The following is a 17,785-nucleotide window of genomic DNA, read 5'->3' on the forward strand; positions in this document are numbered from 1 at the left end:
CCCTCGCCCCCACGAGGCGGGTGGCGGTGGTTGGCGCGATGCGGCGCCGCGCCGGCCTCGCGGGCGACGCGCAGGTAGCGCGCGCTGGGGGGCCCAGGCCGCGTGGCCCAGGCCGCGTGCCCGCCCCGGTGCTCGGTGTGTGAGGGGGGGCCCCGCCGCGGGGGCCGGAGCCCCGGAGGAGGAGGCGGAGGGGACGGGGAGCTGGCGGTGCGAGGCCGGCAGGGACTCGGCCCCGGGGGCTCACCGTCTGGGTCGGTGGCTCGGGCGGGCTCCTGCCCGCAGCGGCGGCGGCTCGGAGGACGCCTGAAGGCGAGGGACCCTCCGCCTAGGCGCCGGGGGCAGCCGGGGCCGGCGGAGGGCGGGGAAGGGACGGCTGGGGCGCGGTGCTGCGTGTCCGGCCCTGGCCAGGTGCGGGAGGAGGGCTGGGATCGGGCAGGCCGTGCAGTGGGGTGCGTAGCGAAGTCGCTTGGCCGTTGTGGACGAGATCTGTGAGGGATGAAGTCGAATTTGCTACGTCCAGTCACCTGCCGTTGCTGTAAGGGTCTGGACAGAAAGCTGCTGCTTTCCGTGGTCTGTTTTCGCTTTGGAAATGGTGCTATAGTGGGGGGAGGTGCTGAGTAGCTGCTTAAGCAGAGGAAATAAAACCTTATGTATTGGAACTGCAGTGTTGTAAAGATCTGTGTTTACATTGGGAACTATAAATGAGGATTTTCTCCTTATTGTGTATTTCATATGTCGATCCCAGTACTTCAGTAGTGTTTTATTTGCGTTTAGCTTCCACTAGTGAACAGAGCTGTTTTTGTGCTCGTACCAAATTGTGCTCCATAATTTGGAGCAGGACTGAAATGTCTCCGTCCTTCCTGTTTGCTGACATGCAGATGATACTTGTTTGTAAAGTCCTGTTACTGTGTGTTTATCCTATACTTTCTTCGGACCTAAGAGTTGTATTTTTCTTGAAGCATGGAATGTGATGGTACTTGACCATACTAACTTTGCCATAAGCACTTCCTAAATGTAGCTTGGAGCACATAATTCAGGTTAAAAATAAAATATTTCTTCCATACCTTTACTGCGGCTCTGATGCCTCTGAACCAGGAAAGCTGGAACTGGCCTGTTCTGCCCCTGCAGCGGTTTAGGTTTGTAAGACGGCTGGGAAAGAAATAGAGTAGGAAACCGAACTGAAGGGAAATGTTTAACTTGATGAAGTAGGGAAGCAGAAAGAGAGAATTGTAGGAAATGGTTGGAAAGGATAGAAATGCCAGGGTAGCATTGTTTGTACCAGTGATAGTGGCCTCCATTTGTCTTGTGCAGCCAGGCTTGAGAAGGCTGTCGGGATGGCATGTTTTGTACCTGTAGGAGATAGTTTCTTCTGTTGTTCTATAGCACCCTTTTCCCTCTGGAACATGATGTGATGTGTAAAGGATCTCATTTTTTCTGCACTAGTCTCAGTGCAGTGCAGAACAGTACTAAGATGTTATCATTTTGCTTTGTGCAAGCATATTAGATGATGAATGTTTTAGGCAAAGGAAGTTAAACCTTTTTTATGTCTGTGTGTATATGGTAGCAGTATACACATGTACATACATCAGAAATTGGAGTTCAGGAGTTTTTTGGTACAGAAAAGTCTCTAATTTTAAAATTAATACACATGCCCTTGGACTATGGAATTAAAGTTATTTTATAGCAATAGCTTGGCAGAAGAGGAAACTAGTAAGCTTTTTTTTTGTCTTAACTGGAGATTAAATTAATTTTATGTGGGATTGTGTTGCTAATAGTTGCAAATATTTTTTTCTCCTCAGAGAAGATTAATTCTTTTGAAAAAATACAGTTTCCTCTGGAAGATCTGTTGTAATTTAAAAAGGTGACTAGGGATCTTGCAAATATTTGAGTTGGTTAAGAAACTGTTATTGTAGCCTGTACAACAGTCACGAAGCAATAGTTTTGTGTATGTGTAGCTGCTCACATATTTTAAAATATAAATGTTAATTTTTACAGCATTCTGAGGTACATTGCACATGTTCTAGGTGAAGCAACAGATGCAGAGAGGTAATAGTATTTGCTTTAGGTCAGAGTGGCAAAAATTAAATTACAGTCAAAGAGTCCCTATCAGAGACTTTTGGCTTTAGTTATTACTGTATAGTTCTCTTTTAAAAGGTTATGATTTTCTGAAATGATGTAATACAGAGGAGTATTTTTGTCTGAGAGGAGGGATTCAAGCAGAAAAGTACTGCAAGGCTGTAACAGTGTCTTTGTTTGGTTGTTGCTTGGTTTGTTTGTTTGTTTTTATTGCAGAAGGCTGAGACCAAAGACGAATTTGTTCAAGTTAGAAGGAGGGATTTGGAAAGGCTGACAACTGAGGTTATGCAATTGCGGGATTTCTTACCCAAAATAATAAATGGGGATATCCTGGGAACATTCCAGAAACTGGATGCTATTGAATCAAGTGAGTAGTACCACGTTAGGAGCCCTTACAGTTTCTGCCAAAACTATTTAGAACAAACTGTCATGCCCCTACGAATAGTTGTAGAGTTTGTGGAGGTATTGCAGATTAAACTATGATGTTCAATGACTGCTTCAGTAAATTAATGTATTTGTAATGAAGAAAATTACAAACTGCATTAGAAATAATTAGACATGTCAAATTAAGCTTTAAAAATATCTTAGTGTGGATAAAAACGTACTTAATTCAGACAGTAAGAGAAGTTGTATCGGGAACAAAGTGATTCCTCTTTGAGAAAAGCCGTTCTGTTTTTCAATATGTCACTTTGGATGCATAATAAAAAACTGTGGTAAGTAGCTGTGGATAAAAAGTTAAATTTAAAGGAAGAAATAATATTGTTGTGTTTAGCCTGTCTTGTTTTTTAGCTTGTATGCTTTTATTGCCATAAATATGGATAATTAAAAAAAAGGAAGACTCTCCGTTATAAAGGTCTTTTTTACTGCTGTCCCCAAAGTCCAGTTTTTCAGTGTTATGATTGTGTGTTATGTTTGCAACAGTTGCACCACTCCCAAATGCCATCAGGACCCAATCTGAGTCAGCTTGATCCCTAGCCTGTAGCTTACATGCAGCAGTGCAATTCACCTGCACTCCTAGGAGTTGGTTTTGTCTGAAAAGACATGGGACAAACAGTGAGAAAGATTTATAGAGAGTGTATCTCTTCTCGAATATCAAGTGATTAACTGAAAAATAATTTACAACAGCTGGCTAAGAAAGAGCCTCAAGTCCTGTCTCTGATGAGAAGTAATACATTGGGGCAGAGCTTCCAGCCGCCTCAGTGATTCACTCTTTGGAACAATTCTTCCATGCTATCAAATCCTAACAGAGATGAGGAGACTGTAGCACCTCTCCTGCTGCCAGCTGAGATGTCATCCGTGTTACAAGAGGTGACGTCGGATCTGGAAATGTTCTCTCTCTGCTGTTGCAAGGCATCAAGGAGTGTTTCCGGCTGCATGAAGTGTTCAAGATCCTCAATTAGTCGGATCCTTGTTTTATCTACTTTTATCAGTGCTTGGTTTCAAGATTTCTCTTACCGATTCTTCTTACACTCCTTGTGCCAGGCATCAAGGAGATGCTGTCAGGGCCTCTCAGTGGCAGATTCGTGGCATCAACATGGGGATTTTAAGACTTTGCTGCTGTTCTGCTGGCTGGCCAGCATTCTCTGGGTCCTTGGGAAGAGTACCTGAAGCTCAGTCCGCCTTTGAACTCTCTTGAGTATATCCCCACAGTGGAAATTTCTCTTGCAGTTGATGAGGTCGTTTGAATATTTATTCAGGCTCTTGCCATTGTTTGCCTCTACAGCTGGACAAGTCAAGTGGTGATTTTTGCTACTCCAGTCTGCTCCTGCCTCTGCAGCATGCAGTAAAGGAGCCTTTGGAGCATACAGTTCTTAAAAGGTTGGACGTCACAGGTACACAAGCAGTCTTCAGTCTCAGAACTGTGAGCTCTCTGGTGCTGTTTACTAAATACAGTCTTTTGGTGTTGGCATATGAAACTTAAGAGGAGTCCTGGCAGCTCCTAGAGGTGTTTTTTCATACTGTTCTTACAGAAACCTAATGGGTGATTTGTACATCTCTGGACTTTCATCAGCTATTGCAGCTTTCTGAGTATTGTAAACATGAAATGGCTAGCAGGTTCTCATGCTCCTCAAGAAGTGTAGATTATAGTCAGAGATTCTCAGCACCTCTGGCCGATTCAGTGTGAGACTACTGGAGTCTTGAATAGCTTCGAGAAACCTTGAGAATTTTGCGTGTTTTACTTGTATCCTATTGACCAAGATACACCCATTTGCTATGGGAGCATCCCGTAGGTGATACTTGGATTTGAGCTGGCAACGGTCAGTGCAGCCAACGGCGGCTGCTTTGGGCTGGTGTTGGGGTCTTCACTAAGGCTTTTGCCAGGGTAATTGTTGATTTCAAAAAGGAAGATCTGATTTGTTCTTGCTACCATCCCCAGGAACAGTGTTTGGCTCCAGGAACCTTAGAAAAATAGCCCCAACAAATTTTTGGTATTACTATGTGGATGCTTAGTGGAACTTGGTCCCCTGGGGAAATGTTAACAATTGTGTTTAATATTGATCTAGCATTTGGATCAGTAGAATTGGAATTTCATCACTTGTTTGCATTCATCGTATTTGTACTCAGCTCTTTACCTCCCAGAGCTTTGAGATGAGATCTCTGGTCCAGGAAATCTCCTGATGTGACCTGTAGCATGGATGAGAACAAGTCCACCTCACACCTGAAATGTGGGTGTCCTCTTCTTTGGTTGTGCCCAATGCCTTGCTCTGCTTTTGAGTCTGCTGTCTATCTTGGGAGCAAATGACACTTCTCACAGTCTGATTTACTGCTGCAATGGTAAAGTTACGTGTTTCCTGTTTGTATAAGAATGCAATTTCATATTTTGTTGCTCATCCAAGTTGGTAGTGACAGCTAGTTCTTCACTTGAAGGTAGACAGTCTGAGCCTCAAGGTTTTAGTGTCAAGAGGGAAGGAACATTTTTACCAGGGGCTGGGACTTGCCACCAGTGGGGGAATGTGTCGGGCTTCCCTCTGTGCTGCTCGGGACCACGGTGTATGGGAGCGAGCAGCACAGCTGCAGTCTTCGGTGTCAAAATGTCTGCTGCTCATTCTGCTTCTGTGTGTCAAGAAGCCACCAAATGTCACGACTGGTGTTGCAACCATGAATTCTCTTCAAGGGCAAAGGTGTGTACAGCTGGGAGAGCTGACTAGGCATAACGGGGAGTTCCAATGAATGAGGCACAGCTAGAAGTAGGTCTGGTTTCAGCAGCTTCCAATATTACCCCCCCCCCTTTTTTTTTTTCACCTCAACATGAAACATCATGATACCTTAGAGGAGCTTGACACATCCTTCTTTTATCTGAAGGACGTAAAAAGATACAGGTAGCATTGTATTAACCCTCCATAGTTAATATTATTCCTCTTCTCCTTGCTCAGTTTTGGTTCCAGGACTGTTGAAGTCTGCCGTTGAAGGTTGTTGCATCTTTGTGTGTCTGCTGGCTGCACTGGTGCTGGATTCAGGGTGGATCTATCCTCTCAAAGTCTTAAAGTGATTCTTCTCATTTAGGAGAGATTGTTTCCTTGCAGTGAGAGAGATTTTTGCTGGATGTACTTACTTGGCAAGGATAAACAGGTTCTTGGTCTGCTGTTGATAAGCAAAACGTGCCTTACTCATGCTCAAGACTTCTTTCTGCAGAGTATTAAAGACTCACACTCACATAGTAGTAGGTGCATGGGACTGAATATTCTTTGCGTGATAGAAGGAAAGAAAGTTCCCTGCCACCGACCAGAATTATTCCTCAAAAACTCAATAAATCCGTCATGTCCATCTACTCTCCCCCCCCCCCCCCTCCCCCCCCCCAATCATTCTCTTCCCTTGGATTGCAGTTTGGAAAGAACTGAATGCTCGGAGAGCATGCCCTGGCATGTACGTGTTTCCTAAGAGTGGACCCTTGCCTTGCCTCTTTGGTGTCTGTTAAAAGGTCTTAGTGTTGATGGTGTAGCATTGCACAAGTGCTGAGCAGAAATATGTTTCACCTCTTTAGAAAAGCTGTGGCTAGATTATCTTCTTTTGTACCCACTACTCAAAGCAATGTGTGTATATTTGGGATGATAACATTTTGTCAATTAGGACCAAAAAAGTAAGGAGTTTATTTCCAAATAATGTAGAATTACTAAATAAAATGCCAGAATCCAAACTCTTTGGGTAATAGGGACTGTTCTGTTTTAATGGTGTTATATTTTTGTGGTTGAATTCGATATGCTCTTTGGTAAATACATTCAAAAATATTGCCCACGTGTGAGGGGAAGTGTTTGAAATGTGTTAAGCCATAGACCATACTCTCATGATCAACAGCATAGTGCTCAAAGTAACTTGTTTTTTGTAATCTAATGAAAATTACGGTCGATGCTGTTTGGATGTTACTTTTTGGAATTATTTAAATATAATTCCCTTTTTCAGTGTAAATACGAAGCATCTAGAACCGTGGTTTTTAAAGCAAAATGCAATACACAACAATTGTTAAAAATATCCTTCAAAGTGAATTTTTTAAAACGCACATCATGATCGTGAAAGATAGTACTTTTAATTTGATTTCCATTCACTAAAATAAAGCATCTAAATTGGAATGTATTTCTACTAAAATCAGAGGTCAGGTTTTTAAGGGAATCGTAAAATTTGCTTGTCACTGATGTAATGTTTAAATAGTTTATAATGTCTGTATAAACATTAATTTGAAATGTTTGGAGTAGTTGTGTTACAAATTATACAAATAGTAAGAATGTATGTTGTGTATTGAAACTCTCACTTTTGGCTGATTTTGGTATTCTTTTGCTTAGATTTTCACTAGACTCACTGAACTGCAAAGATACCAGACATGAAAACCATCATGAAAACAAAAGTAGAAAATGGGGTAAATTTTAAAAAATACCTGAGGAGCTGGAGCTCACTTCCAGAATGGTGGTGTATAGGCACACAGTATTTAACAGCTGGATGTGATTCTTTCAGTCTTTCCCTGTTTTGAATCAGAAACATCGTGTGCATTTAGCTTCTTTCAAGAACTGTTGAATTGTGGAAAATTGCGATATACCAGTTTAGCCACGAGGCGGAGATCTAAGACAAGCAAATAGTTAAAGCACCTCATTAAAGTTGTGCTTACTGGATTCTTTTTTCTTCAGTGCAAGCCCGTTGGTCATAACTCATTACTTAGTTTGTCTGATTTATCCTGTCACAGACATGGAGAAAAAGGAGGAGGAAATAGAGCAGCTGAAAATGGATTGTGAACACTTCAGAGCCCGTCTGGAAACAGCCCAGGCAGATTGCATGAGAGAGAAGAAGGTAGATTTGCTGTCAGAATATTGGTGTCTGTATGATTGAGTTTTAATACCAAAACCAGTAATGATCATTTTTTTTATGTTCATGTCAGAAAATAAATCCCGAGCCTGAAAAACAATCTGGGATTTCTGTTCGCATAGTCAGATGATGAGTAAATTACCTTGAAGTTCTTAACTGATTTTTTTTTTACCCTTGATATTCCTAGAGCAGAAGGGTCAATATTATAACTAGACAAAATATAATATGGTGCAGTACCAAGAAGTATTCAATGTGTACAAACAGGTGCCAACTGACAGTTGGTCTCCTACTTGGGTACATGACTGTTGCATAGATCTCTCAGCGTCCATACCGTTTGAGATGCGGTTGTATGGGGTTGCATTACAGTCTTCTTGGTAGGGTTTGTTTTGATGTGTGTAAAGTTAAAAATCAACCATTAGCGTTTTGTTCATATTGACATGTTGAAGTGTTAATATAATCCACTGGGTATTTGGGAAGATTGTGGTGTAGCTGGCATCAAAAGGTCCTTCGCAGAGTCAGTTGTTTTGAATTTAATGTAAGTATAACATATTTTCAAAGGGGACAATAGAAGATAGTGTAAGCAATGCAATATACAAAATGAAGCCGGCCTCTCTTTTGCCTTACTGCAAGCTGCGTACCTGTGTGTTAGTTCTAATAGTCTTTCTGAATGTGCCTATTGATCCAATTGCCGTGTACAGCTGTGAGTCGGAGAGCAATTACAGGGCTCCTTTTGCTCTGTCAATATTGTATTTAGTGATTATGAGAGGGGAGATTTGTAACAATGAAGGAATAGCAAAGATCATGACTTTTCCGACTGTGGGTCTTATGTGAAGCCACTAGGGTTCAAATAAGCTCACACAGACTAGCAGCTTAATTTCTGAGGTGTGAGAATCAGTTGTGATTATTTGCTGCAACAGTTCATTTCCTTGGAGCTGATAGCTGTCTTCACTAGTCATCAGAAACTCACTTCAAGGTTCTAGAGTTAGAATCTGTCAGCCTTGGGATAGCACAAAGACAAATGAATCTACAGAAATTATTTCATGTTTGAAAAGGCGTAAAGGAAGAGTTCAGACATGCAGTTTTAGGGCACATCTGTGTGGACAAGTCATTCTGGAATGAAGTTGGTATAAATGTAAAGTCTGATGGAATAGTTGTCTGGATATTCCTTACTTAAAAGAAGTATCTTCTGGGGTAGCTGTTGAAGTTTGGCAATAGGTACATGGTTAGTTTTGCTGTGCATCCGGGTCTTTAGTCGTATAAGCATCCGGGATAAAAATCTCTGTAAGGTTTAATGTTGCTGCTTTAGATATCAATGAAGTGTGTCCCACCATTTATTCCTATTAATATTACAAAATACATGGCAGGTGGTTTAGGTTTGAGGTTTCTTTTGAATGAAAATTTTGCTTAAAGCATGGATAGTTTGCTAAGAGTAGTTGTTGTCTTGGTGTTCCTCATCAAAGCTCTTCTCTTCATATCTTCGCTATTGTGCAGTATACACTGGTTGTCTAAGAGGCCTCTGTACATGCCACAAAGGTGTATTTGTCTGAGTGAATTGTGCTTCTGTACGTTGTGAAATCCTTTAGCTCTGCAGGATAAAAGAAGATGGTATATGTATATGTGTGGTTTTTGTTCCTGTTGATCACTTTGCATGGAGTTTTCATTTGGTTGCTGTTCTGCTATAGGCATCCTTGCGTATCACAGAATCACAGAATGGTCGGGGTTGGAAGGGACCTCTGTGGGTCATCTAGTCCAACCCCCCTGTCGAAGCAGGGTCACCTACAGCAGGCCGCAGAGGACCTTGTCCAGGCGGGTCTTGAATATCTCCAGAGAAGGAGACTCCACAACCTCCCTGGGCAGCCTGTTCCAGTGCTCCGTCACCCTCAGAGGGAAGAAGTTCTTCCTCATGTTCAGCTGGAACTTCCTGTGCCTCAGTTTGTGCCCATTGCCCCTTGTCCTGTCACTGGGCACTACTGAAAAGAGTCTGGCCCCCTCCTCCTGACACCCACCCTTGAGATATTTATAAGCATTTATAAGGTCCCCTCGCAGCCTTCTCTTCTTCAGGCTGAACAAGCCCAGCTCCCTCAGCCTCTCCTCGTAGGGGAGATGTTCCAGTCCCCTCACCATCCTCGTAGCCCTCTGCTGAACGCTCTCCAGTAGCTCTTCATCTTTCTTGAACTAGGGAGCCCAGAACTGGACACAGTACTCCAGATGAGGCCTCACTAGGGCAGTGTAGAGGGGAAGGAGAACCTCCCTCGACCTGCTGGCCACACTCCTCCTAATGCACCCCAGGATGCCGTTGGCCTTCTTGGCAGCCAGGGCACACTGCTGGCTCATGGTTAACCTGTCGTCCACTAGGACACCCAGCTCCCTCTCCACAGAGGCGCTCTGCAGCAAGTCCTCCCCAAGCCTGTACTGGTGCATTGGGTTGTTCCTCCCCAGGTGCAGGACCCTTCATTTGCCTTTGTTGAACCTCATCAGGTTCCTCTCTGCCCAACTTTCCAGCCCCTCCAGGTCTCACTGAATGGCAGCACAGCCTTCTGGTGTATCTACCACACCTCCCAGTTTGGTGTCATCAGCAAACTTGCTGAGGGTACATTCTAACTTTTCATCCAGGTCATTGATGAAGAAGTTAAACAAGACTGGGCCCAGTACTGACCCCTGGGGGACACCACTAGTTACCAGCCTCCAACTAGACTCAGCGCCGCTGACGACAGCCCTCTGAGTTCTGCCATTCAGCCAGTTCTCAGTTTCTGAATTATTTTCTACATATTTATCTTCTGAAGGAAAAGCAAACGATTTACTGAAACAAGAATAAAATAAATACATTTTCTAGTTGAGCAGTGTCCGTTTCTTAGGGGATCAGAAATCAACGTTTTGCATTCCGAAATTTCTGTGCAGTGCTGTATTACTGATTAGGGAATTGCTGTGCTTTCTGAACCTGAGCAAACTTGAAATGCACATGTTATTCTTGGCTAATGTCTTCTTTGTCTGTCTTTTCATAGTTATGTGCTTAAACACTGCTGTATTCTTGTGCCTTGACCCTTTCCTGAAGATGGTGGTGTTGCATAGCACAGTGATTGCTTCCTGACGTGAACTCTCAAGAGTGTTGCTTCCAGCTAGGTTATTTGCTTTTGCAGGTTCCGTTTATTTTCCTGGCTCTTGAATGTACTATTTTGTTTTCCTTGCTTCGTATCTTTGTTCTGATGTTGCTTTTGATCTGTTAAAAATTCTGGCATTGCTTACGCTGGCTTTGCATCCTTGTTGGGGGATCTAGCTTTGGTATTACCGAATTTTATGTCTGTCTTTTCAGTATTAGCATCCAAATGCAAAATGTAAATAAAATGTATTAAAAGATATGTTTTCCTATGACAAAGACAATGCAGAAAAGAAAGACAGGGACAATATAGGGGTTAGACAGACATTTTGTTGATGCACATGGTGGCAGAGAAGCTGATAGGTCTGGCAGTGAGTTACGTCAAGGATAAAATTTGGCTAACTTGCTTAAAAATGATCGAAGTATTAAGAAATAAGAGACTTTTCTTGAGACTTCTGTGCCTAGGGAATCAGCAGCAAATGTCAGTCTCTTTCACCTTATAGTTTAATATATGCAAGAGACTACAGAGAGTAAATATGCACAGAAATCTGCTTGACAAATTTAATTTGAACTTTACAAATACTAGCCTGTGTGTTCCATTAGTGGCCTGATAAAGCAACGCATATTGGGCTGTCAGGTGTGATACAGGAGGCTGGGTAGGTAATTGATGACAAACAGCTTTCTGCTGGTTGATACCACGTTACATAAATTTTTAGATAAGTTTGTTTCTGTTCTTTCCAAACCCTCAACATGAAACATTGAGGTAAACCCCTAAAATAGCAAGATACTTATTTTATAACATCTTGATGGGAATACCTGGTTGAAAGTTTTGTTTACTTGCTTTCAAGACTGACATCGATAAGATTCCTTCTCATTTCCCCATGCTTTATCCTGATAGCTAAGCAGACAGGGGAGGCTGGGCTGAGGAGGGTGCTTTCTGCGGTGAATCTGAAAATCCATGCCCACAAAATGGACAGAGCAATATCCTTCTGTTCTTTTGGCATCGTGTGATCTGTGATTCTCTGTCTCTAAGACTTGAGTTCGCATTGTTTTTCTTGACTGGCCTTTGTCTTTCCCTGCAGCATTGTCTAATACCACACCACTCAGAGTTAGCAGGGAGCCCTTACCCACCCTGAGAGACCACAGACTGTGGTATCCCTGCCTGGATCTCACTGGCTGCACTAGCTCTAAGCTGAGAAGCACAGCAGCTTCGCTACCCCTGTGGCAGTTGGTAGGAAGCCAGTGAGACCTAGAGTCAGACCTAATCTCATGATATTCATCTGGCCAACTTCCCATGTGACTGGAAAAAAGTATTGCCAGACTGAGACTGTGTCCTGGTCGTGTTGGATTGCTCTGTTCTCTCTTTATGATTTGTGGCAAGGACCACTGAGAAGCTCACTTAGGTGATGGATGCACAATGGTGCCTGGGCTTTCTTGGTATGAAAGGCCCTCCAAACTTGAAACCTTAGGTGTGTTTTTCCAGGGACTCAGTCTTACTTTGCCACCACTGATCAGGAATATGCTGATAGAAGAAAGTTGGAAGAGAAAACAGTATTTATCCTAGATATGCAGCAACTCTACCGTGTTGGCTAAGGCAGAAGTCTGTTTTGAAAACCAAAATAACCTCTTCCTATAAGGTGTTTCCAGTATCTTTTGTAAGGTGTCTGAAAAAGCTGACCTCTGATGCTGAAATCCGTTCTCTCTCGGAAGAGACATGTAGGTGTTTGCTTAGGAGGAGCAGACTCTCCTATCAGATGTCTCTAGGTGCCACTCAGTCTCAGTGGGTCACTTGGTCTGACCTCATGGACAGGCTTCTGGTTACTGTCAGCCTCCACGATGTGCTTATCACTTACGTACCTTCTCTCCTGAGCTATGTCTATCTGCAACTGCTGTGAGATTGCCACCCCACTCTCATTTCATACATGTCCATGATGTTATTTCTTGTTCTTTCCTTTAGCCGAGAAACTTGTTTTGGCTGATATGAAGTGCAACCAAAATTTCCTTACGCTGTTTCAGGAGAAACTAGACCTCCGCCAGCAGCTGAATGAGGCCAAGCAGCAGCTCCTGCAGCAAGCAGAGTATTGCACAGAAATGGGTGCAGCGGTGTGCACGTTGTTGTGGGGTGTATCTAGCAATGAGGAAGCTGTTAAAACCATTCTAGGAGGAGTAAGTATGGCAGGTGAATACTTATTGGTGGTAATGCTGTTAGGCCTTCAAAATAAGGACCTTGCTTTGTAACATGTTTTAATATAAGAATGTATTTCAGAAACTAATTGGACAGTAAAAGTGTTTTCTGAATTCTGTATTCTTTGGGAACCATCGATTCTCATTTAAGAAGTGTTGGAACTATAAAGTGTTACGAAGCAGGCTGGGAATAAATGCAGTACTTATTTTTTATGTTACGAAACAAGGATTATCTGTTTTCCACCAAATACAGTTAAACTGGAAACAAGGCAACAGCTAGCACAATGTAAATATCTTTGCAAGCTAACAGAGGAAGAGAGTAATTCTTGGGCACTTGCAGCAGTTCCCATGCCTGTAGAGACCTTGGAGGAGCTATTTCCATGGAAGGAAGACAGATCCATCAATTGTCAACTTCTTTAAATCTTTGTGCTGCCTTAATATTTGCATGACTCTTGGAAATTTAGAAAGCCTAGCTGCTAGTAAATCATATTAAATCTTCAATGTTAAACATGGACAGATAGCTTGGTTGAAAACAAAAAAACAAAACAACAACAGTTAATGACAATAGGAATATTACAACTATCACAGTTTCAATGCCAAGTGCAGCTGATGGAAATAGGAGGGATCAGAAGAACAGGCCTGATAAAAAAAATTATTTTCAGTCTTGTCACAGCCAATGTGAGAAGGAATTGTATTTAATCTGAGTGAACTGATGCCACAGTTTTTTCTGGCTTGATTTTTCAGCAGCATGATGAACAGCTGAGTGAATAGGATTAGTTCATTATAGTAAGTGGTAAACTAGTGTGCTTGTAAGAGGTTTTCTGGTTTGGGTGCACCAAAATACAATTATAACTTTATGTTGAATATTAGAAAGCTGTACAGTGATACATTTTGTTGATAACTTCCGATGATTCAAGATCCAAGTAGCAGCAGTTACTAAGGAAAAAAAGTCTGTAAAAACATCTTATAAAGTAATTAAAATTAAAAATAAAAAAAGGCAGGTGGGTACTGCAGAGCCCCCACATAGCAACAAAAGCAGTATAAAATTATGTTCCATGTTTCCAGAACAGTTTATAACTGTTAGTCAACAATATTTAGTAACTAGCCATTGTTGTTTGACTTGTGACACAATATAATAATAATGGCCTCAAGTTGCGTCAGGGGAAGTTTAGATTGGATATTATGAAAAATTTCTTTACTGAAGGAGTAGTCAGACATTGGAACAGGCTGCCCAGGGAAGTGGTGGAGTCACCATCCCCGGAGGTGTTAAAAAACGTGTAGATGTGGCACTTCAGGACATGGTGTAGCAGGCATGGTGGTGTTAGAGTGATGGTTGGACTTGATGAGCTTAGAGGTCTTTTCCAACCTAGGATTCTATGAATATTGAAGTGGTATGTTTCCCACAAACAAAATGCTAGCAGGAATGAAAATGACCATATTTCTACAAGATGAGTAAAATTAGTAGAAACCTTGTTGAAAGCAGTCTGAAGTATGAAAATTAAGTAGAATTAGGTAAAACCAAAACTTTTTACCCTTATACAAATAATCAGGTCACAAGCCCAACTGTGAAGATGCAGTACTTTTGTTTCCTAGGTTTGTCTGAAATGCAAAATACTTCTACTATAGTCATTCCCAGCAATCATTAGAGACCATTGAACTGCTATACTTCTGGTGAAGCAACGTTTTTGGGCATCATTTTCATGTGATGGTGCACATAACATGGTAAGAAATGTGCCTGGGTTTGCAACAAGACTACTAGGAAACACATAAATGGATTGCATGGCATTGCATCAACCGCAGATAACAACTGGCAGTGAGTCAGGTTATTAAAAGATGATGGAGATTTGTCATACAGAGCTTTTGGTTTGGATTATTTTTGGAGAAGTTGTACAGCTTGTGGCATCTTCCCCCCCTTCCTCTGAGAAGGTGCTATGAGCTAGAGAAATGTGTAAGAAAGTCAAGAGAGGTTTAAAACTGTTGCTCATATTTCGGCATGTGGGGAGGGTGGCATCAATTCAAAGTAATTTCACATGTTAGGGAACAATGCTCAAGTTTTTTTCAGGTTTTGCACGGATAAAGAAGTAGGTCTTTCGTACAGTTCTGTAATGCAGATTGACTGAAATGATGTTTGGGACCAGTACACTGTGTCCATACAGGTTGGGAAAGTCAAAACTCGAGCAGCAAATTTGAAATGTAACACAAGTAGATTTCAAGGCAGTGAGGGGAGAGATGCCTACTGTTTCTGCCCAGGCCAAACATTTCTAGAGAGAACTTCGAGAAGCAGCATATGAGAGATTTTTTTCAAGGATGCCTATCACCATGTGCCAAAAAAGAAGTAAATTAACTGCCATGACATTGTTTTAGAAGTCTTTCAAAAAACTTCAACCAGATATCCACATGACAGGGCTCTCACATGGAAGTGCAGACTGAAGGTTTGCTTCATGGCTTGCTTCAGCTTGAGAAATTTTTCATCCTACAAGGTGGTCTGCTACTTCAGTTACCTGTGATGCTGACAAACGACTTTATATTTTATGGCAGCAGTTCTGCACATTAGCGGATGTTTTCATGCAGGGATCACTTGGAGGGTTCATTGCACCATCTGAGCTCAAGCACCTTAATGGCTGCTCTCAGAACTTTCCTTATCTCAGTGTCTGTGGGTGAAACTCTTCAGTCCCATGAAAATACTGTCAAGCTAGTAAGAGACTATGCAGAGTATGTGATGTTTGCTATTTATAAACCTGGTTGGTCTCTGCTGCAGCTCCTCAGACCGCACCACTGGGTAATTAATGGCTATTTGGAAAGAAGGTTCAGCAGAGAGGACACCAGCATCACCTCAAGAGACTGGCAAATAGAAGATTTTGTTTGTTTTCTGTGCAACAGTCCAACTACTTGGCTTGCTTAGTACTCTGTTATGTTCCCATGTGAATACATATTTTCATAATAGCATCATCTGTGGTAGTAGGCTCTCTTCATTTTTCTCTTGTGCCCGCTGCTTCTTGAACTATAGTCACTTCTTATGTTAAAATTGCCATCTTTGAGGTATGTAGTCTGTGTAGGTATAAAAAGTACATCCAGCACATGCAGAAGTGCAATTCTTTCTGTTGTCTCTCCCCACAGTCCCCTCGTTCCTGTTATTCTGGGTTCACAGTATCATTTGTGAAGATGGGTATTGGCTGACCCTGCTTTTTATACCCCATTGCAGGAGTCATCCTGCAGGAACTATACATCTTTGATACGGTGAATGTGCAGCAGTGGAGGAATAAATAAATGTTATCAGTAGCTTTGCACATGTTGTGGAAGCAGTAGTTTTGACAAAATATTAATATTTTCAGTTGCTTTGCAAAATGAATAAAAGTTCAGGCGTTTCTTGGTCTGTCCCAGTGAGTCGCTGCTGGGAATGGCAGTTTCAGCTGCTTCATGAAACAACTGGCAAAATTATTAAAGACACTGAGAAACCTGGCATTATGGGCTCTCTGCTATGCTATTTTTGGTATGAAAATCATCATTCTCTGTGTGAAATAGTGTTCCAGCAATATTTTACAGGTCAGAATTATTAATAAACAGAAATGGTTCTCTCCATCCTGCTTGGTGGGCTCTGCACCACTGACCAGGTCTCCTGCCCTGAGCTTTGTACCAGGTGGCTGCTTCCTCAACTGAGATACCTCAAAATGGAGCAGTATTCCAGCTGAGGGGAGAAGAGTGTGTCACATAATTATGGGCTGTACTCCTGTGTGTATGCTCTGGATTGTTTTTCTCATGTGACATTGCTGACTTAAATTCAACCTGTGACGCGGGAGAGACCTCTGTTTCCTTTTCTAAAGAACTTCTACCTAGCCTGTTCTCCATCCTGTATTGAGCAATTAATGAATCCTGTTAGGATCTAATCGAATTCTGCTTTTTTTCCTGGATATTTCATTGGTTTTCGTAAGAAATTCATGTCAAATCGCTATGTCAGGCTGCTTTCCAGTCTTCAGCTGGATAGGGTTTTGACAAAAGCTGCTGTAGTAGCCCAGATAAATGTGAAATGCCTGGTGCAGCTATTGCAAAGCAAAGATATAATATCCTGACTTTTGGAAATAAGCTTTAGTTCTGCTATTTGGTATATATTATTGTGGGTTTAAGAGGTAAATACACAATGGTTTAGTTTTATAAATAAATGTAGCATTGAGTAGTTTCCCATTTTCTTCTGAGGTAATGGTTTCAAATATGAGGGGATCAAACATGTTACTTACAGCATACCTGCTATTTTCTGTTGTTTTTTGAAATAGCTGGATGTGTTAGTTCTTTTGAAGATTGTCCATTTTGTCATAGTTGCTGTAGTGTTTATAATCTTTTTTTTCTCCTCCGCACTTGCAGAGTAAAGCAGTAAAGTTTTTCACAATCACTGCACAGACCATGGAGAGCTTTGTGAAGTCATTAAGTGAAGACATGAAACAGCAGGATTTGGATTCTGATGAAAATCAGTTTGTATTAGCTTTGGCAGGGATTGTAACAAGTAAGTTAATGTTCTCTCTCAGAATAGCATACGACGTGTACTGGGAATTTCTGCATTGCCTTGTACGTGCTGCAGTAAATACAACTTTTCAAAGTCAGGTATTTAACCACTGTTGATATCTTGGGTGACTGCTTAGTCTTTTAAAGTTCTAGCAGATTTTGTCATTGGCGCTTTTGTGAGACACTGTACTGTCTGTGACACAGTTAAGGATTAGGCAGGTCAGAGCCATGGAGTTCCGAAATTCCCTAACATGTCTGTTCAACGTGGAGTAGAACAAGGACCATTCTGCTAGTCTTGTGTGCTCTCCTTAGTTTGTAAATGTCAAGTGGTTTGCCTTCTGAATCGCAAATAATGCTAACATCTTCAGGATGTACAAACTGCAGATGATGTGAGTAGATCAGCCCCATCTTAAGGTATGTGCTCAGCATTTTGAAACTGCTTAAGAATTTTGTTGCTGCCAGATGGACCCCAACTTCACTGTCCTTATTCCATAGTGCCAAGAGAAGTAAAAGGTAATAAACCTGACTTCCATGCTAAACACTTCTTTTTAGGGTCAGAAAATAAGTAGAAAGCCACAGATCTATCTTAGTGTGGCTGCCATTGGCTTTGAAGGCTGTGAGAAATGGGGTTGATAAGTCATCTGCCTT

The 17,785-nt window shown here is 41.9% G+C and overlaps 1 protein-coding gene across 8 annotated transcripts in view; it reads left to right on the forward strand.

Moving 5' to 3' along the window:
* The first annotated feature begins 5 nt into the window (after window positions 1-5).
* Window positions 6-17,785, forward strand: part of HSF2BP (heat shock transcription factor 2 binding protein) — a 68,563-nt gene continuing 50,783 nt past the window's right edge. For 7 of the 8 annotated variants that reach the window (XR_012765109.1, XR_012765111.1, XR_012765112.1 and 4 more), the window contains exons 1-5: window positions 6-74; window positions 2,293-2,443; window positions 7,247-7,350; window positions 12,476-12,625; window positions 17,000-17,138. Coding sequence is in view for 3 of the 8 variants with exons in the window: in XM_075431232.1 (XP_075287347.1) it covers window positions 39-74; window positions 2,293-2,443; window positions 7,247-7,350; window positions 12,476-12,625; window positions 17,000-17,138 (580 nt within the window). In the remaining 5 variants the exon portion in view is untranslated. The remainder of the gene's footprint in view (window positions 75-2,292; window positions 2,444-7,246; window positions 7,351-12,475; window positions 12,626-16,999; window positions 17,139-17,785) is intronic. The other variant, XM_075431233.1, reaches the window with a different exon arrangement.

Source organism: Opisthocomus hoazin, chromosome 1, assembly GCF_030867145.1.
Source record: "Opisthocomus hoazin isolate bOpiHoa1 chromosome 1, bOpiHoa1.hap1, whole genome shotgun sequence".
Taxonomy (NCBI): Eukaryota; Metazoa; Chordata; class Aves; order Opisthocomiformes; family Opisthocomidae; genus Opisthocomus; species Opisthocomus hoazin.